Raw genomic sequence first — 21,530 nt, forward strand, 5'->3', positions numbered from 1 at the left:
TAATGCTTGGGCTGATTTTGCAGTTGTACAAACACCTAATAAGTGGATCATAAATTCATCCTTAGTCTCATATACAGGTACCACAATTTAGGGTCAGGGAACCTTAACAAGTAAGGCTCTGGTGTATTTGACTGTTTCATCCTAAATGCCTGTTCCTTAAACAGACACAATTTGGAGCAATTTTCTCTACGACGGATCCAGTCACTCAACCAGATCTTATTTTTAACCCTGAACAGATCGGCAATCAAGAGGCTTTCTTGTATACCCTCTAATTCCATAAAAGCCTGAATTTTACATCTCCATAGTTGCATTTTTATACTCTTTGTTGTCATTACGTATTCAGATAAGATATTCATAATGCAATTCGGAGCGACAGACATCAAATATTTACTATATAAGGATAGAAGCTTCCAAATATACAAGGCATAAAGGGAAAGAGGTCCCAATTGGTGACATATTGCAAACATGGGCACTGTTTGCGGTTAACCCAGTATTGATCTCCAGAAAGAGCCCTCCATTTTTTGCCAGACTAATTCCGGCTGCCATTGCCTCGTTTTCACCCCATAGGTCAGAATAGATGCTACTTTTTGGATAAAAAAAGATGTGTTTTATCGTTCATATTGGGGCTAATAGAAAGGGCCAAATATTTATATTCTTGCACAACCTCCAATTTAGTATCCTGCAAAAACCAAGGAAATGCCTTGGATAGGTTCTTTTGATTCCCACCAGTTACCATGATTTTACATTTTGCCTGGTTGATCCTCAACAAGTTCGCTTCGACATAACCACCAAGTTGCGCTAGGACGGGTCACAAGCCCCTGGGAGTTCTAGCCAACAGCACAAGGTCATCGGCATAAAACAACCAGGGATCGCTTGCCCCTCCAATTTAGGTGAATCTGAAACCACATCTCCGAATTCAGTAGACATATCGCTGACAAAAAAGTTGAGAATGGAGAATTTAAGCCCCTAAAGGTTTTAATGGGCTGTGAAAGAGTGCCGTCCAATGTCAACCTAATCTGAACGATGGTCTGTGAATGCAATTCTTTAATCCAATTTACAAGGTTTTCAGGACAAGCAGCTTTTTAAAGTTTTTCAATCAATAACTGTCTACATACGGAATCAAATGTCACTTGAAAGACAATAAATGCCATATAAAATGGCTGCTTTTTAAGATGTTCTTGCTGTTTTATAGCTTCCAAGACATGCACATGTATGGCTGTTCCCAGACTTGGCATTAAGCCGGTCTGATGGGGATCCCGCAACTTGATTGTATCAAGCCAGCGATTAAGGTGCCTAAGGATCAACCTGGCAAAAAGTTTTCCTGGCACATACAACAATGTGATTGGTCAATAATTCCCAGGGTTTGACCGATCAACTTTTTTATAAATTGGTAAAATGTTGGATTTCCACCAGGAAGGAGGCAAGAGGCCTGTCTAAACTACTTGTCTGAAAATTGCCAGAAGAATATTCGCCCAAGCTAGTGGATGCTGTTTAATGGCAGTTCGATAAGCCGTTTGGGCCAGGTGCCCTGGAAGTACTGATATAATATCCTCTCAGTCAAAATCTAAGTTCCCAGGCCTAGTAACCTCATGTACTTCCATGCTACCAACCAAGGGGTGGAGGGTTACAGTATGAAGTGTCTCATAAAATTTGACCCAGACTTCCTCTGGGACTGAGTTAATTTATGTCACCAGATGGACTTGGCCCTGCCCCTGATTCAAAAGACACCAAATTCTAACAGAACTTTTAGAGGCTAGTGTTTCAAGCATCTTTTCTGCATCATGCTGCAAAATCAGTGCGCATCTCACTTTTAACCAGTTTTTATAACTTATAACGGCACTTGAGGGATCTCAGACTACCCCATTTTGTACTATCCAATAATAAGCGCAGTTTCCTTTTTTCCACCTTATAGGCGGATTTCCTCTCCCCTACCTCAGGATCATAAACATGACATTTATTTTTTAGAGTGTAAGTAGAGGGACTCTTCTCAGTCACAAAAATTCTCACAACATCTACATAAGTGGCAAAATCAACCTTATCAGACTGATTGAAATCATCTAAGAGGGATAACAATTTTCGATGAAAATTCTCTAAAAGGTAAGGTGTCCAATAGACTCTATTTTCAGCACTATTCAGAGTCAGGCCAGTAACAGAGGAATGAAGGATTTGTTTTCTAGGATTGGACCATGCCCATGATACTACTAAGATATCATGATCGCTGGCAGCCTGTGGCTGTATCTGAAAATTGGTGACAAGATTGAATAAGCCGCCATCTGTAGAAATGTAGTCAATCAGGACCGTCTGTGAGCCTCTATGCCAGGTATTAGCGTGTGGAATATCGCCTTGGACCCCTCTGTTTAGCATATACATCTGCCGCTCCTTCATCAATAAATTCCATCGTACAGCCACTGGTGATAACTGTTTAGCTGGATGCATCAAACACGGGATATTAAAATCCCAGCCAAGATGATAAGCTTACAAGTTGGGTCCAAGGCTATCATATCAAATAGATTTTCCAAATCGATAAAAAATGTGTCATCTGAAATACCGATATGATTCCAATAGGCATTGATATGGGTGAGGGAGTACCCGTTACATCTGATATTCACCATCTGCACAAAACTATTGGGAGTAACCCAAGGTTCCAAGTGTAGATACACTGATGACTTAACAGCAGCCATAGGCCGTCCAGTAACCCGAACAATACCCGGTAGCAGGGAAATGTCATATTGATCCCACAGTGGCAGAACTGAGAGTCAAATCTCCTGAAAAGCGATAATGTCATAATTCTGGAGAAGGGCACCTTTAGTAGGTGTAAGATATTTAAAACCCCTTGTATACCAGGAGGCTAAGGAGATTATGGTTGGTTAGGTTCTGGCTGATATGATGTTTGTGGCTCCTGCCTTTTAATAGTGCACTGCGGCACACCTTCCCCAAGTGATTAACCACCGATATAGGAGTCATAGAACCTGCATCATTTTGGTGCTCACTCAAATGCACTAGATCGTCCAAAGAGACATAAGCCAGGTTCTGTCCCTGATCACGCACCCTAGTCTTCTGAAAGGTCGCTTTTCGACTTTTATTAGCAATTGAGGCACATGCTATGCCCGCGGCCGATTTGGGAAGTGTTAACTTTTGAATGAACTGTTGCATGCCTGTGAATCTTTTCCCCAATCCTACTTTATTATTTTTAGATTATTTTGGCGGGGAGCTCACCACTAATGATTTTGTTTTAGAATCAAATATAGTATAATTGGAAGCAGGCACTGATACAGCATTACTATCCGCTGAGGAGCACCCACTCCCAATATTAATCACAGCGTCATCTACTCCATCAGTACATGACCGCTCCACATGTTTGAATTTTCGCTTTTTCTTTTTCAAACATGGCTGGCCTTCTTGACAGAGTGAATCAGTTAGATCAATTCTACTGCTTGTAGGCTCGTTAAGTGTTCCCCTGTTGTCACAGACAGAAGAGGTCACGTGCACTGATCTTGTTGTTTTAGCCTGCTCACTATATTGCAATATCCTAATTTGCTGGGCAGGAGAACAGTCTATCAGTGACACTTGTTGGGGGATTTCAATCATCGCTGGGACGCGAGCCTGCAGGCGGGCAGGCGACTTGGCAGACAGTAAGCTTTGTTGTATACCTATGAACTAGCTGTTCTGTAAGAGTATATTGTGCATTCAGTTTACTATCCAATGTTTCATACAATCGTGTTAAAGAAAAAAGAGCTGCATTCATAGTCTGTAAGGAAGTGTCCACTCCCACCACGTACTTCCCCCCACAGCCCTGACCATCCCCGCCATCGGTGTCGTTTTGCGCCTCGGTGTCGGTTCTATAAACGATACAGACAGGGCGGAGGAGGTCCTGGCCATGGGGAAAAACATAACCAGGGACTGTGAAAGCTCCCTGTTCTGTTGGTGGGCAGCTGCAGCTTTTAAAAGTGCAACCCGGAACACCTCGGGAGTTTCATGTCCCATGCAACCCAGGGTATAGCCAGTCACATCTTCATTTCCACCTGCATTGTCGGCATCATTAGGGTAATTAGCTTTGACACTCTGATCGTTTGTCTCATTGGCCCTCATTACAACAACGGTGGTAACCAATGGCGCTATTAGCACCATGGTTGCTGCCGGTATTGTAACGAGTCCGCCATGGTGCAATGGGAAATTACCACCCCATTCCAAGGTTGGCGGGGCGGTAATTCCCCATGCACCATTGGCCCTTCCCCATTCCCATTTTTACCAGTAGGGCTCAATGGGAATGGGGAATGCGGTAATTATGGTACCGCAAATTGCGGTACCGTAATTACCTTCAATGTCCCTTTGTGGGTCCCTACTTTCACGGCTGGTCCAGACCAGCCGTTAAGGTCGGGAGCCGCAAAGGGACCTCGTAATTAGGCGCTAAGGGGTTAACGGCGCCGCAGCCTTTTATGGCGCGGTTAACCACTTAGCGCCAGGGTCGTAACGAGGCCCATTGTGTGGTAAATCGGTCATCTGAACCAAAGCATCTTTCACATTCTCACGGCCTCCACAGGCAGAGACTTACACTGGCTGCAGAGGCATTATCAAAAGCGCCCCCGCCTGTACCAGTGATTTTGACGGCCTATTAGTTAAGTCCACAGTAACCGTGTCTATACAGAATTCTTTAGAGGTTTCTGGTTCCATAATGCCATCAAAGGTAGTTTGTTATAAGGCGTGAGGCTTCGGCCCTTTCAAATCAACAGCATACATTTTCCATATATCTGCCGTCGGCGGCAACACACAGACGTTTGTAACAACCTTGCTACTACGAGAGAGATGTTTAACTCTCGTTATCGAGTCAGATGTTAAGGCGGTTGCCGCATATGCTGTAATGACGTTCTTATCCGGCATACCCGTTGTCAATGAGAAAGGCATCGGATTGCAGCAGCGTAATTATAAAAACACACGATCAAATGATTATAACACAATATAACAGAGTTTTGCTCAGGCCGCCCTAAATAGTCGTTTAGAACCGCTCCCTTCAGAATACAATTATCACAATAGTCACCTGGAGCCGAGCGTCCAAATCAATACAAGAGCCCAATACAAACAAAAATAGTACAATTAGCCGCCAAAGTCAGGTGCCATACACAAAGTTGCAAATTGCCTCCCGCAGCCCTCAGCCTTCTGACAGCTGATAGCACTTGGCAAAAGCAGTTGCCCAAAATAAAGGCGCGCAAAATGCGCGTGCCACAGTTTAAATAGAATTCTGGGAAGGGAGGCGGGGTTAGTGGTAATCCGCTCTAAAAAGAAAGAAAATCGTTGTAATGGAGGTATATAACAACTGTTTTGGATAGTTATACAAATAAAAGTATACAGCAATAGTTCAGCATTTTCCTTATCTAATGTCCATACCAGCCAGGTATTATTTCAAGGAAAGAAATGACAGCAGTCATCGGAAGCAAACCTCCAAAGCCGACAGCACTTGGCAAAAGCACTTGCCCAAAATGCGCGTGCGCAAAATGAGAGCACCCAAATGTTTAAATATAATTCTGGGAAGGGAGACGGGTTAGTGGTAATCCACTCAGCCAGGTATTATTCCAAGGAAAAAATGACAGTCCTCGCCAGTGACCCTCCAAAGCCGACAGCACTTGGCAAAAGCACTTGCCCAAAATGCGCGTGCGCAAAATGAGAGCACCCGAATGTTTAAATATAATTCTGGGGAGGGAGACGGGTTAGTGGTAATCCACTCAGCCAGGTATTATTCCAAGGAAAAAATGACAGCAGTCCTCGCCAGTGACCCTCCAAAGCCGACAGCACTTGGCAAAAGCACTTGCCCAAAATGCGCGTGCGCAAAATGAGAGCGCCCGAATGTTTAAATATAATTCTGGGAAGGGAGACGGGTTAGTGGTAATCCACTCAGCCAGTTATTATTCCAAGGAAAAAATGACAGCAGTCCTCGCCAGTGAGCCTCCAAAGCCGACAGCACTTAGCAAAAGCACTGGCCCAAAAGACATTCTTACATGAGGACTCGGAGGACTCAGAGCATTGCTAGGGTCCATTTCTTGGATGGGAGTAGACGCTACTACATCTCCCTTATACCTGCTTTCAACAAACAACGCCGACGAGCTAACCATACATTTTCCAACACCTATCCACCTTCGCCTCTCTTCCTCTGAGACTCAACTTCTCTGCTATTCTTTACCTCATCGACTGAACAATGTGCTCTGGAATGCTCAGTCTGTATGCAACAAAACCTCTTTAATCACTGACTACTTTCACGCCAGCTCTCCTCCCATAGACCTTCTTGCTATCACTGAAACCTGGATTTCTCCAGCTGGCACTGCCACTCTGGCGGCCCTACACGACTCAAATTGTCTTTCATTCACTCTCCTCGACTGACTGGCCCAGGTGGAGGCATCGGACACCTACTATCTTCCCGCCTCAATGCCTCCTAAATTTCCAACGTCATGTCCTCTCCTACCTCTTTTGAATTCACCATCTCTACTATTGCTCTACCTCACTCGGTTCACATCCTCTCCATCTATAACCCTCCTGGTCGCGCTGGACCATTTTTGGTAATCTTGGGCAACTCTGTGATTTTCTTTCCACCAAACAACACCACATAAATTTGACTCTTCCCTCTCCAACCAGTACTCAGAAATCTGAACTTCATTCTTTTCCCAGTGACCACGCCCTCTGCTCTATCCATAACCTACCTATCCACACACGAGGTTACTCTTTGGATCTCTTATTCATCTCCACCGCTCTCTCAGCCACTAATACTACTATCACACCATTCATATCTGATCACTCAAATGTTTCCACCGCCATCTCCTTTCCACCCTCTGACCTTTCCACCCCACTTACTTCACCTATTATTAAAAGGACATTTAAACCTTCTACCATTCCCCCGTTCCCTCCGACGTACAGTTCTCAATCTCTTCCTTCACACCCAATGCCACTTCCACCAACACAGCATTTCCAGCTTCCAGTCCCTACTATATGCACACATACATACTGCATGCATGCACTATTTATTTCTCTGACCATTTGCACGTAGCAGGACTGCGTTCCCTGAGAGCATTCAACATACAGCATGTTGAGACAATACCAATGGTGAAACGCGCAATATAAATGCCTATTAACATAATATAACATAAAATAACCTATGACTCATGCTCCTCTCACTCCACACTGCCACTGATTACTTTCACCCCCATGTCTCAGCATCCTCCACCATGGGTCATCCCATTCATACGCTCTCTCCGCACAGACATGCGTCGACTGCTTTGAAAATGGAGGCATACCCACTCGCATGAGGACTACAAGACACCCTAAACTCACTCCTCACTCCTCCAAACGCTATGACTATCCACTTGACTCTCATAGCTAATGACCTAGCTGAATCCTTCGCAGCAACAGTTTCCAAAATTAGAGACTCTTTCCAGACCTTCCTCACAGTCCCTCCTCTTACATTCTCCACTCTGCCTACTCTACCATCTTCCTCTGCCGCTATCTCCAACTTTAGTCACACTAATACTGACAAAGTGCTATCTCTACTGATAAAGGCTACCTCCTATTCTGTCCCATCAGACCATCTTGCTTCTCATCTAGTCAAGTCTATTCACACTTTTTTATTGCCTCTCACCTCGCTGAACTCTTCAACCTGTCCTTCGACTCTGATTGCTTTCCCTCTGTTTTCAAAACAGCCACGGTCATCCCTCTCCTAAAAAAGCAGGGGGCTGACCCGAACCTACCGGCTAACATTTGCCCTGTGTCTCTCCCCATTACTACAATGCTTGAAAGGGTTTTGTTCAACTGTCTTACCAATTTCTTAACCAGCCACAACCATCGAGACACGCTACAGGCAGGTTTCCGCTCCTATAACTCCACAGAAACTGCTCTCATGAATGTGTCCAGTTTCATCGCCACTGCTAAGCACTCCAATTTATCTCCCATCCTAATTCTCCTTCACCTGCCGCTGCCTTTGACACTGCCGATCACTCTGATCTCCTTAATTTTTTTTTATTTATTTATTTATTTATTGTTTACATTCATAAAGCACACAAGCGGCCCGGCACCATTGCGCTGTTACAGCAGGCTTACTTAGTTACATGAGAACAGTAGTATCACCTGTCTGTGGTTCTTAGTTACAGTGAACCAGATAAGAGACATTGGGCCTCATTACGACCCTGGCGGTAATCCGCCGTCATTACCGCCATGGCGTAATGAACGTTAACGCCGTGGGACGATGGCGTAAAGTGCGCCATATTAGGACCCATCGCGCACGAGCATTACGCCATGGCGGTAATGTAAACAGCGCCATGGCGGTAATGCCCCCAAAACGGCACCTACCGGCATCGTATGCGGCGCAAGGTGCACCACCGCCACCGCCGTACATAGCGGTGACCGTAGTTAGCGGTCACCGCAATTAGCGGTGACCGTAGATAAGCGGAACCGGAAGTAGCGTCACCGCGGCGGAACGGGAAAGAGCACGGCGGCCATCTTTAAAAACACAATCCATTGCCATCCTCCGAAACCACTGGACATCCGAGCCTGAGACCCCGCCAATACCGGCTTCAACCTTCTACCTGCAGGAAGATGCCCAAAGTTTTGAAAAAAGCCTGTGACCGCCAGCGGCAAGACCGCTTCTCCAGAGAGGAGCTTACCATTCTAGCGGAGACCCTCCAGGAGAACGCTGCAGTGGTATTCTCCAACCAACTGACAAGACCGGCCATATCCAAGAAGAAGGCCATATGGGCACTGGTAGCTCAGCGGGTCAGTGCCGTGGGAACAACACCCCGCAATGTCAAACAGTGCCGCAAGCGGTGGGACGATCTCCGGCTCAGAGTCAGGAGCATACTCTCAGCCAACATGAACCTGGCAATGGCAACTGGGGGAGGATCGGAGTCCCCTATAAAATTGCAGCCATGGGAGGAAATCTGTGCCTCCACAATCGGAATGCAGAGCATTGAAGGAGTAGGAGGAATGGAGAGAGGAGCCCCGACATCGGGCGATGCAGGTAGGTGGCTCAAATCAAGGCATGCAAATCTCACCTAAGTCCATTCATGTGAAGTACAATGTTGGCCCATAGTGTGAATGCAACACATCAGCAGGAGACTGCCCACAGATACATCCGATCTGCACCCTGTACACATGCAGCACGCACACCCTAACTGCAGGCACCCACATACCTCCATGCTACTTCCACACAAAAGGGAGACAACTTTTTTCCCCTGCATGAAATGTGCCACATGTACTAACTGATGAGATGCCAGTCGCCACAATGCCCGGCCAATGTCCGCAGACCCATCAATAACACTCTCCCTCCTCTGTCCCACCACAGGCTCAAATTCCGACCTTGAGGAAGAGGACACCACAGCCTCCACACCCACCAAGAGGGCCAGGCCAACTGTGCCAACGCCACAACCCTCCACCTCTGTCGTCCCGAGGAAAACACCACAGCAGGCAAAATCCATGCAAGGGAAACAGGACAGGGCACAGACAGCCACCCCAGCAGGCAGTACAGCAGCAGCAGCAGCAGCAGACATCACACCAATCATGCCCACAGAAGCCACAGCCTCTGCTGCAAGCAGCACAATTGGGGAGACTGCTGCCATTGCTGCCTCCTCCGATAGCGAAGCAGGGATCTTTGAGGAGAGTGATGTCAGAAGCCCCACAGGCCACCCTCATTCCCCCTACCTGTCCCTAAGCAGCCCGCATGCGGATGCCACACAGGGTCAGCCAGAGGATGACGATTGGCCAGCCACTCCATCCCCGCTGCAGGGGCAGATCAGCCCAATGGGAATACCACTGCCATTAGCCATGGGCCAGAATTCCAACCATTCTCTGGAGGCGATTGCCACCCGGCAGCAGCAACTTTCCTCGCTGCTCGAAGAACATGTTGCTGAATGTGGGGGGTCAAGTGCAGCAATGGAGAAATGTGCTGAGACTGTGAAGGCAGCTATAGAGTCGTCCACAAAGGACATCTGCGCGGAACTAGCTGCTGTGCGGCACGCCATCACTGACCTTGTGCAGACAATACGGGCCATGCGTCCAAATGAGCAGGCAGGATCCTCCTCGGTTGCCAGCTCGACACCGAGCAGCCCCATCCGCCGATCGGGGAGGAACCTCCGCAGCACAGGCAGGGGTGCCCCGGGGGCCAGTGGAGGGGGCTGCCAATAGTGGCCGGACAGTGTAGGAATCCTACTACTGACACTGCTGCACAGACCAACTCACACCTTTGTTGGGATTCCAGGGGGGGGGGGGGGAGGGTGGAGGGGGGAGTGGGTGTGTTGGGGTGTGCAGGGGGGTGGCGGGGTGGTGTGTTGGGGAGTTAAGGGGGGAGTTTGGGGGGGTGTGTGTGCAGGGGGGAGGTGGGAGGTGGGAGGGGGTGTGTTGGGGTGTGCAGGGGGGAGGTGGGAGGTGGGAGGGGGTGTGACACGACAGTTCATAGTTCAAATACACTTTTTTCGTTTCAAAAAAGGAAATGTGTGGACATTTTCATTGCGTATGTGTGCTTTATTGGTGTCCAGTCCTCAGTGTGCATGCCCCAGAGTCACACAGTGCCCCAAGTGCAGTCTCCATGCGATGAACACCAGCCGTGTGTGCTAGAAGCAGTGGTTGATGATACTTTGGCGCATGGCACGCCCCTCCTGTGCATCGCCTCCTCCATGTGGTGGCGCCCCTTCTGCACCCTCCTCATCCTCATCCTCATCGTCAGGTGGTTGCAGTTCTGCGTCAGGGGGCAGGGGCACATTCCGTCTGACGCACATATTGTGCAGCATGACACATGCCATGACGATCTTTGCCACCTTCTCATGGCCATACAGGAGTGCCCCACCAGACCTGCTGAGGCTTCGGAACCGTGCCTTCAGGAGGCCGAATGTCTGCTCTATGACCACACGAGTACGTGTATGTGCACGGTTGTAGTCCTCCTCGTGCTGGTTCTGCGGGTTCCGGACTGGCGTGAGGAGCCACCTCTTCAGGGGGTAGGCTGCATCACCTGTATGTAGGCGAGAATGTATGTGTCAGTCATGTTGTCTGATCAGGAACATGATGTCCCACCATGGCTGGCATGGAACTGTTACCTTGGCTCACTTCTACATGCACTAATTGATTCACACTATGCAACCAGTATATGCTCATTGCTGCCATGGCCTGTTTTGCATGCCATCACCCTATGTATGCAGAGGGGTTTTGTGCATTGTGAGTGGCCTTCCTCTGTATCCGTTCTCTGTGTTACTCACAGCCAGGTGGAGTATGCATCATCCCCCCCCCCCCTTTCAGCCAGGTGGAGTATGCATCATCCCCCCCCCCTTTCAGCCAGGTGGAGTATGCATCATCCCCCCCCCCCTTCAGCCAGGTGGAGTATGCACTGGTACGTCATTCCCATGCCCACTTCCATGACATCGCACTCACCGAGTAGCCAGGATCTTGGGCCTGCATGTCGCTCCATGTAGCGTGGTATTGTGGAGTTCCTCAGGACCATGGAATCATGGGTTGATCCGGGGAATCGGGCACAACAATGTGTGATGATCTTGTTGGAGTCACAGACCATTTGCACGTTGACAGAGTGGAACTGTTTCCGGTTGCGGTACGGTACCTCCATGGCACGTGGAACCACCAATTCCACATGGGTGCAGTCGATGGCACCAATGCAACCGGGTATGCTGGCTAGTGCATGGAAACCCACTTTGGTGTTTGCAATCTCCTGGGCAGTCCGTGGTAATGAGATGTGGTCGTCTGTGTGCTTGAGGAGGGCATCGAGCACTTGGATGAGTGTTCGTGAGAATAATGGTTGTGAAATGCCATGCAGGTGCCCCACTGTGTGCTGGTAGGTGCCTGTGGCCAGGAAGTGGAGTACAGCCACTACCTTCAGTAGGGGGGGGATGGCGGTTGGACTTTCTATCATGCTGACGATGTCGTTGTGTGTCATGTCTAGGATGGCGGTGATGGTGTCCCTGTCCAAACGGTACAGGGTGTGGATCTGCTCAGCAGTGAGGTTGTTTGGATTGGCTCTGATGCGTGGGATTGGGGGCTGCCTGCGTGGTGGCACTGGCTGTGCTGGTGGGGCTTGCTGGGCCTGCCTTGCCCTCCTTCTCCTCCTGCGTCTCCTCTGTGCTGCCTGTTGTTGTTGTTGTTGCTGTTGCTGTTGTAGTAGCACATGCATTGCTATCAGGTCCTCCAGCCCCAACATTGCTAGTCGTATTGGCATCATTGTGGAGTGTGACTGGGTGTGGGTAGGGGTGGGGTGTGCTCTTTTTATACTCCCCTGAGTCTGTATTGCCTTCACCTGTGCTGTTTCTGTGCACCTGTGGCAGCTGCATTCACTTGAATTGGCCCTTTACGGTTGGTTCGCGATGGCGTTATTTGCACCATGGCGGTAAGGTACTTAGCGGCCTCATTGATGGCGTTAGGTGCATGTCCGCTTGGGTCGGCATTTGCGTGCCTTTCCGCCATGGCGCTAAGTACGGTGTGGGCGGTCGCGTGCGCGCACCCTTAGCGCAGTTTGCGGCAGCGTTAACTACGATGCCGCTATTGGCATCGTAGTTAACGGTCACGGGTCATGATCGGACCTGGCGGAAAACGATGGCGGTAAGCATTTACCGCCATCGTTTTTCGCTTAGCGCCAGGGTCGTAATGAGGCCCATTGAAATAGTGGTGAAGGTTACAATGCAGAGAAAAATAACACAAGGGTCTCCACTGTTCCGTAGTTACTGAAGAGCACAGTGATCCTTCCAAATTCCTGGAACCGCTGTATGCGTGGGCCTAGTATGGTAGGGTGAGCTAGTTGAGGAGCTTTGTTTTGAGTGCTTTGCAGAACGAAAAGTGAGAGGGCTCATTCCTGATGGTTGTAGGGAGGGCAGTCCAATGTTTGGGAGCTAGGAATAGGAAGCTGGAACCTCCGGCTTTGGCCCTTTTGATAGCAGGGATGTTAAACTGATTAGAGTGGTGATAGCGTTTGGGTATGGAAGAGGTGGCTCAAACTGATTTTTCAGAGAGATATGTGGGTTCTGAGAGTGAGAGGCACTTGTGGGTTATGACTAGGGTCTTGAACATGATACGTTCTTAGACCAGAGGCCAGTGGGCATCCTGCCTTGCGTGAGAAATATGCTCCCTTTTGGGAATGCTCAACGCTGCCTTGAGAGAATTGTTTTAAAGGATCTGCAGTATGTTGAGATTTTTTGCCGAGGTACCAGCAAAGAGGACGTTACAGTAGTCCAGTTTTGCCCCAATGGTGGCTCTGTCTACGGAGGGGCAGTTTTGCGTGGATAGGTTGGGTTCGACAGCATTGATCAATTTGGTTTTGAAAACAGCGGAGGATGCAATGGCGCTAACTTGGCACGTCATGGAGAGAGTGGAGTCGATGTATACCCCCAAGGTTTTGACTGCTGATGTGAAAGTGATTTGGGTGTTGTCAATGTCAAAGGTGCTATATTGTTTGTCAAGTTTGTTGAGCGTTTTCTTGGGGCCTACAATGAGGATTTCATTCTTGATCCCGTTGAGGCATAGTCCATTGGCTGCCATCCAAGCTTGGATGGTGGCATATGTTTTGTGCAGTGTTTCTGCATCTTTTTTGTAGGAGCTCGAGAGTGGGAGGAGGACCTGAGTGTCATCAGCATAGTTTGTGTATGCTATGCCGAGATTGTCTAACTTGTTGAAAAGGGGTAAGGTGAAAATATTGTATAGGCTGGGTGAGGTGCAGGAGCCCTGAGGGACTCCGCAGTGGATGGTGATGGGTGCAGCGCATGCTTGGTCCGAGAACAGCTACATGGCTCTCCCTTCGAGGAAGGAGGTACCCATGCAGTGTTTTCGGGAGTGAATTGGGCCGAGTTTATGAGTTGTCTGCAGAAGGTCTTGTGGTCCTAAAGATCAAAAGCTGCATATAAATCGAGGAGGAGTAGCAAAGCTGGGTTGCCTTGGTCCATTATTTCCCCTAGTTGTTTTTTTAAATCTAGTAGGGCAGATTGCATCCCTTGACCTGGGCGAAAGCCTGATTGCCTCTTGCCTAGGATATTGTTATCTTCCAGGAATTGTTGGATTTGGATGTATGCCGCTTTGTCTAGAATTTTTAGCAAGAATGGTACAGTAGTAATGTAGTTGTTAGGTGAGGCCGGGTCCAAGGATGGTTTTTTTAGGAGTGGACAAACCCAAGCCTCTTTAAGGCATGGTGAGACAAGGCCGGATGAGAACAATGCATTTATGAATGCTGTCAAGAATGGTGCTAGTGCATCTGCGCAGTCCTGGATGATGTTGGCCGGGCAGATATCACCCTTGCAATTGGACGGTTTTATGTGTTTAAGGAGGGCTAATACTTCAGTTTCTGAGACATCTTTGAAGGAGGAGAACGTCTTCTCCTTAGAGTGGGAATTTTTAGTTGGCAAGATGGGTAGGTCAGATTTGGGCAGGGCATTATAGAGAGCCTTACTTTTATTCTGCAGCAGGTCTATTTTGTTGAACATGGCAGTTTGGATGCTTTCGCACCACAAACCGTCTTTCACAAAGTCTTGGGTGCTGGGGGATGGGGTAGCCAATTCCTTAAATATGTTGAACATTTCTTTAGACTCTGATTTAGCATTCGTAATTCTAGTGTTATAAGATGTGGATTTAGCTAGAGTGATGGCTTTTTTATATTGGGTGGCAAGTTATTTGTGGGCTTCTAACGTGTTCTGTGAATCTGATTGCCACTTGAGTGTGTAATTCTTGGAGTTCTCCTGTGTACCAAGAATTGGCATGGTTCTTTCTGTTTGCTTTCTTTCTCTCTTGAGGGGCAATGGAATCAATCGCTTTTTTTAGCGTTAGATTATATTGTTCTATAGAACCAAGGGGTCATTGGAGAATGGTGGCTTGAGGGCTCGAACCTCTAGAAACGGTAGGAGCTTGTCTTTAGTTAGGTTATGTGCGCTCCTGGCTAATGCTGGCGGCGATGGAGTGTTAGGTTCAATGGTTTTGGTGGCATTGGGGATGGAGAATTTAATGAGATGATGGTCAATCCAGGGGTAAGGGGTGTTGGAGCTGTTGTTGGCTGTGCAGTTGTGGTTGGCTACCCAGTCTAGGATCCATCCTTTGGAGTGAGTGGGATTGGTGACTCGTTGCCTGAAATCCCAGGTCCTGAAGTGCTTTGGCAAGAGATTTGTTTTTTTTTGTGTTTCGGATCATTGAGACCAAGGTTTAGGTCACCCAGTAGTATGGATCTGGTGGTAGTTTTTAGGTTTTCGCCTAGGAGATGGAGGCGGTTTTCCTGGATGTCAAGTAATGGGCCTGGTGGCCAGTAGATACAATGGATGGCAATCGTGCCAATTAGGCGAAAGGGAGAGTTTGACAGTCAGGGAGTCTGCGTTGCCCCCTAGTGGAGCATTAATTTGCCTGAGAGAGAGAGAGATTCTTTTATTATAAGTGCTACTCCCCCCCTTTTCAGAGTAGTCTGTCCTGCCGGAATAAGGTGTAGCCTGGTGGGAGGGCAAGGGAAGTAGCTGGTGCAGCTGCTTCCTGCCACCAAGATTCTGTGATAGCGAGGGCGTAAAGATCAAGGTTAGTAAGTGTGTCACGGATCTCAGTGGCGTGGGCTGGGAGCAAGCGTGCGTTAATGAGGGCATATTGAAGTGAGGTGGGAAGAATATTAGAATTGGTAGTCGGTATCTTAGGCAATGAGCGTGGTAGGGGCCTCTTGGTCGCGTGTTGAGCGGGGAGCATGTGTTTTGTAGGGTGTGGGCGGGGTATGTCTGGCTTTTGTTTAGAGGCGGCTGTGAAGTGCGATGAGGGCAGGCCTAGCATTTGATTTCTTAGAACGGTCGGCCCGGGACAGGTTTGGTGGTGGTGGGGCTCAGTACGGCACCTTAAGATGGATAGCCTACATGCTACAAGCGTTGATGGACCTGGGTTGCATGACGCAGAAGTGCTGTGGGTGCAGGTGTGGACATAGGTGGAAGAGCTTATAGGAAGCTAGTTTGCTCAATATAGCACTTGTGTGAGTATCAGATCCCTTGGCAGTGGGTTGGACTAAGCAGCTTTGTGGTGGGTAAAGCTCAATACAATCTGTTAGGTTAAACAATGTGGTATTTCACAGTAGGGTTAGATAGGTTAAGCACAGTGATCATTCGCAATATAGTCTGATAATTCGCAATATAGTCTGATAATTCGCAATACCGTCTGATAATTCGCCTTACAGTCTGATAATTCGCCTTTCAGTCTGATATTCACAATATAGTCTGATAATTTGCATTATGATCTGATAATTCACAATGCAGTCTGATATGCGAAGTAATGTGATAATTCATGTTAGACAGTGTTACTGTAGAAAGGTTAGAGTATGCATAGCTGCATAGAGTTAGTGCTGAGCAATAATGTAAGCAGAGACAGACAAGCGTTATAATGCACCTATTTGGGCTAGATTAGTGTTTCAATGGCAGCCTGGAGTGAGCACTTAGAATTAGTGTGGAACAGCATATTAGGCAGATACAAAGTGAGCGTTTAAACTAAAAATCGTCACAATACTTCTAGTTGAGCAGAAACGTTTCAGTGGTAGGCTATAGTAGGTGCAGTTGCATATAACGAGTCCCCGAATAGAGCTAACATTGATTAAAGCTTTACAAGTTACAAACTTAGCTTGGAATCACGTGGCGGCAGAGATGAATATGATTGTGCTTCGTGGCACGCTTCCTTTGTGTCTCTTTGGGAAATGCTGGGCGGCGTACAATGTACTGAGAAGGGACATCCACCCGTGCAGGAAAGGGTTGCACTGGATGACAAGTCTCTGTACCTGCCACACACCGTGGGGAGAGTGTGGGTGTATGTGGTATGGGCAGAGATCCTGCGTGGCAGTGCTATGTAGTCAGCAATATTACGTGACACTACGTACCTATTAGAGCGGAGGCCACATCTCGAAGCAGATACGTTATGAAATGCTGGGGCTAATTCAGGCGCATTAACTGATTACATGCCTTATGTGGTCTTCCATGTCGTTAGGGCTTCAGGTGGGAGGACACATTTACTGAGGCGGCAGATAAGAGAGCAAGAAGGCGTAGCTCGCTCAAAAGTACTCACAGTGGAGTTTTGTTGGTCACTTCTGGGAGGCGGTTAGCACAGGGACGGTGGATGCGAGCCGAGGCAGCGTGTCTGGCTCCACAGCTCCCGCGACTTCCGCCTGTCGGCGTTAGCAATTGGCTAAAGAGGGAGTAGGCGGCCAATCAGGACACAGGTGGAAGGAGCACAAAGGCCTCTCAGCGAGGTGAGGTAAATGCGGCAGCCATTGTCGGTTTTGCTGCGATGATTGCAATAAGGAGGGAAAAAAAGGCGATTCCAGCAATCCTTTGTCGTTCTGCGGGCTGCAGCTTGAGGAGGCAGAGCCCTGGGTAGACCACAAGAAGAGAGGCTTTTTTGCAGAAAAAAAGGCACAAAAACAGCAGTGACCATGCGTGCCCTCTATTCTCACCCAGCGAATGATGGGGCTCGCTTCTCCTAAAGCGAGACATGGGTCCTGGGGGAGAGGGCTACTGCCCTCTCAGGATGATGTAGTGTAGGAATAAAAAAATAATTCTTTCTTCTTGGGATTCACGATCAAGCCCTTGCTAGGATTGAATCCTACCTTGCACCTCGACAGTTTTCTGTCTCCTGGAGTAACAACAATTCTCTCAACTCCTCTAACTGTTGGTGATCCACAAGGCTATGGGCCTCATTACACGGATGGCGGTAAGGATTTACCGGTAAATCCTTACCGCCTTACTACGAGGTCCCTTTGCGGGTTGGGGGATTTAACGCCTGCTTTTTGCAGGCGTTAAAAACCAACCCGCAAAGGGACCCAGGGAGCTAATTACGGTACCGCAATTTGCGGTACCGTAATTAGCGCCTTCCCCATTCCTATTGAGCCCTATGGGCCAAAAATGGGAATGGGGAAGGGCAATGGTGGAAGGGGGAATTACTGCCCCGCCAACCTTGGAATGGGGCGGTAATTCCCCTTTCCGCCAAGGCGGTGCCGGTATTTTGCGGCATGAACCATGGCGCTAATAGCACCATGGTTCTCCGCCATCCGTGTAATGAGGCCCTATGTCTTGGGTCCACTCCTTTTCACACTCTACACCCCTGCTCTTGAGGCACTAATCTCCCCCTTTGGTAACTCATACCAACTCTTTGTGGATGAGACCCACATCTTCTTCCAGTTTCCTGAACTCTCCTCTGAAAATTAACATTTCCAATTGTCTCTCTGCCATTAAATATTGGATGGCTTTGCACTCTGAAGTTAAACTCTACCAAAACAGAGGTGCTCTTCTTCCCTGCCAAAAGCTCTCTCTCATCTCTTCCTTTGCCTATTCAGTTCCCACCTGCCACTCTCCGCTACTCTTCTTCAGCAGGAAACCTCAGTGTCAGCGATCACCCTTATCACCCCATTTCTACTTTCATCTCCGAAACTGGAACAGCAGCTCGCCTCAATCTCCTAAATATTAGGAAAATCAGGCACCTCCTTCCTTTCAACACTGACAAGCATCTTTTAACAACTCCTGTTTTCTCTAAACTGGACTACTGTGCCAGCATCCTCTTTGGACAACTATGCTTTTTGTCCTCTCAATAATATCATTAACCTCGCTACCAGCTAGCACTCTCTTTGAACTCCCTCACTTCATACCTACTTCCTCATTCCGTCACCAGGCTGGATGGCTGGCGATGCAAAACAGTGCAAAATTTAAATGTCTTCTCCTGGTTCACAAATCTATCCATGGTAAGGCATCACTGTATCTATCCTTCTTTATATGACTCTACAGGCTTTCTCGTAATCTCTGCTCTGCCTCTTGGACTACTCTTGTGGCTCCTCACCCTCCTTGTGCTTTCTCTCGCTTCCGCTCTTTCTCTCTTCCTGCTCTACTTGCATGGAATTCTCTTCCCTGGACATCCGAGAAACAGTCCATACTGATCTGTTCAAAATAAAACTAAAAGCCTACCACCTTACCTCTGAGTTACCCTCTTTACCTACCTCTCATCTGCCTTCTAGCTAACATGCTCCAACCTGCCTCTGTCCCTCACTTCCTCTGCATCCATTGTAGCCAGCCCTTAACCCATCATGGTCACATCTCGAGCACAGCTGGCCGTACCGCCTACCTGCACTTAAAAATATCCAATGTTGGTTGTCCTTAACCTATGTATGTCCACTTATGCATTGTCCCTGGTGACTGTTCCATTTACTGCCCTCCACAACCTGGTCAGAAGGTCCCTCAAACTCACTCCATTGCAAGATGCTCACTGCTTCCCATCAAATCTGATTTCTTATCTAGTGTAAATTCTTTTGTGATCAAAAGAACATTGTTCCTCCAGTATATAAAAAAATAAATACCCTAAACTATAAATAAATAAACTATAAACTACTTGACAATACACCTAACACATGCCAATCAGGGTATTGACATGTCTCCCAACAGGAACACAAGACACCCAGGATCCCTTGGAATCTGCCAGTACCTCAGGCACACCTGCACCACCAAGCGCGAAAATGTCACTGGCCATCCAAAATCTAGGTAGGGGAGTGCCCCAAGAAAACACCACTCCGAGTAGACAGCATTGGCAACCTCCATGGGCACAGGCACACCCGCGGCAATTGCTACACCTATCCTGGCCATGACAGAGGCTGCTGCTTGATCCACAACAGAGTCCCCACCCAACACTGCAGGTGACTCAGGGGAACTGCACACCCACCCAAGTGCACACGACATGCTGATACAGGCACAGCCCACTGTATCCACTGCCACCATGCAGTCTGAGTCTGCCTCCAATGACTCCAGTTCTGCAGCATGCCCTACCAGGCAGTTCTCCCAGGAATCCTCCCCCATGCTCAGCATCTCACCTATATGGTCATCCGCTCTCCCTTGTCATCTGACTGTATCCTCCGCTTTCACCACTCAGAGGACATGGATGACCACGGGGAGCAAGCAGGCCAGGTCAAGACTGAGGACATGATCTCCCAACCATTTCCGGGACCAGTGCAGGGCCCTGCATTACATGCCATAGGGCAGCACTTTCGACATGATGGAGCCATGGCAAGCGGGGATGCAAGCCATCACCCAGGAGCAATTGGCCATTTCTCAGGTGATGCACAATACAATTCGGAGAGCCTCCAAGTGGGTGGCTGCTTCCATTAACCATCTGTGCCGGCATTCAGTGCACTTAAATGCCACTAACACCCTTGTCAGTCATAGGGTGATGGAGCTTGTGGAACAAATCTTGGCTTCACATGAGACCATGGCCAGGGGCATAAATATGACCATGCAACAGGTCTGGGGCAGTGAGACAGTGAGTTCTGTGTCTGCCACCCCTACCGAATCAGCCAGCATGCCGACAAGGCACTCCCAGTGCCGCACTACTCATGCTGCCCTACCCGGGCAAAAAGGGACAAGAGGAAGCGCTAGTGTTCTCTCACATGGGACTAACCTAACTGTACACCATGGGGTTGTGGGGTGGCTGATGGAGTTGGGGATGAGGGTGTTGGGTGGGTGATGGAGTTGGGGATAAGGGCGTGCAGTGGGTGATGGATTTGGGGATGAGGGCATGGGGTGGGTGATGGAGTTGGGGAAGAGGGTGTTGGGGGGGGTTTGGGGATGTGGGTTTGTTAAATTGACATTAAATTTCTGTTGAGTCTAGTCTATGTTTACAGTGTTTATTCAATGGTGGTGATACATGTGCATTCAGTGAATCATCAGTGTCATGAGCGGTGCATATGTGCGGAGTCAAATACAATTGTCCATGAGGTCCTGGTAAATAATGGATCCTTCCCTCACCTCCTTGCAGATGTGATGAGGATCCCTGTTTTCACCTGCAATGTATTTGTCATCAGAGCCAGGGGGGAATAGTCCTCCTCTGGAGGTATTTGAAAGTTCCATCTTATGCATATGTTGTGCAGCATAGCGCATATGATAGCAGTTTTGCCAAGTTTCTCAGGGCTATACATGAGTGCACTACCTGTCCTGTGGATGTACCCGAATCTAGCCTTCAGCAGTCCGAAGGTGTGCTCAATGCAAGTCCTGGTCCCAGAGTTCCCCACAGGTGTCATCAACCAGGGTATCTGCAGAGAGCCTGAGTCACCGATAAGAAATAGGATGTACAGTGCGAGACATGGCTGTTTGTTGATGTACATGTATATTGTTCTTTTGTGCCGTTGCTCTATGTGCGCTCATCTTTGCATGTGGATGATGCACCTTGCATCAATTGTGGAGGAGGAGCATTGGCCTACAGAGTGCACTTGTATTCATTAATAGTGTGTGCAGCATCATTAATCATGTGTTTGTCTATGCGCTGACATCCACCATGCAGCTGACACTGTGGCGATGGTGCTAGGCCATGTACCGCCCTATGATCATTCAATGGCAGGGAATGGCTTTGACAGGGGACTGCTTGGTGTTACAAATTGTGTGTCTGCTACTTTGATAGGCAGGATGTCCTGTGGAATCACCTGAGTTCAGTAAGCGGACTACGGTAAGTCAGTCTTGGGCCATTGCTTATTTATTGTTTTCTTGGTGATGCATTATGGGACTTTTAGTTTGCTCACATTTGTTCTCATTCTGTTCTCCATGTGTTTC

General features: G+C 48.3%; 1 protein-coding gene across 1 annotated transcript in view; it reads left to right on the forward strand.

Moving 5' to 3' along the window:
* Window positions 1-8,864: 8,864 nt before the first annotated feature.
* The window catches only part of LOC138480224 (uncharacterized), a 36,928-nt gene continuing 24,262 nt past the window's right edge, over window positions 8,865-21,530 (forward strand). The window contains exons 1-2 of the mRNA XM_069612231.1: window positions 8,865-8,992; window positions 9,317-10,108. Of these exons, the coding sequence (XP_069468332.1) occupies window positions 8,932-8,992; window positions 9,317-10,108 (853 nt within the window). The 5' untranslated portion in view covers window positions 8,865-8,931. The remainder of the gene's footprint in view (window positions 8,993-9,316; window positions 10,109-21,530) is intronic.

The sequence above is a fragment of the Ambystoma mexicanum genome, chromosome 1p (assembly GCF_040938575.1).
Source record: "Ambystoma mexicanum isolate Mex_15411 chromosome 1p, UKY_AmexF1_1, whole genome shotgun sequence".
NCBI classification, from domain to species: domain Eukaryota; kingdom Metazoa; phylum Chordata; class Amphibia; order Caudata; family Ambystomatidae; genus Ambystoma; species Ambystoma mexicanum.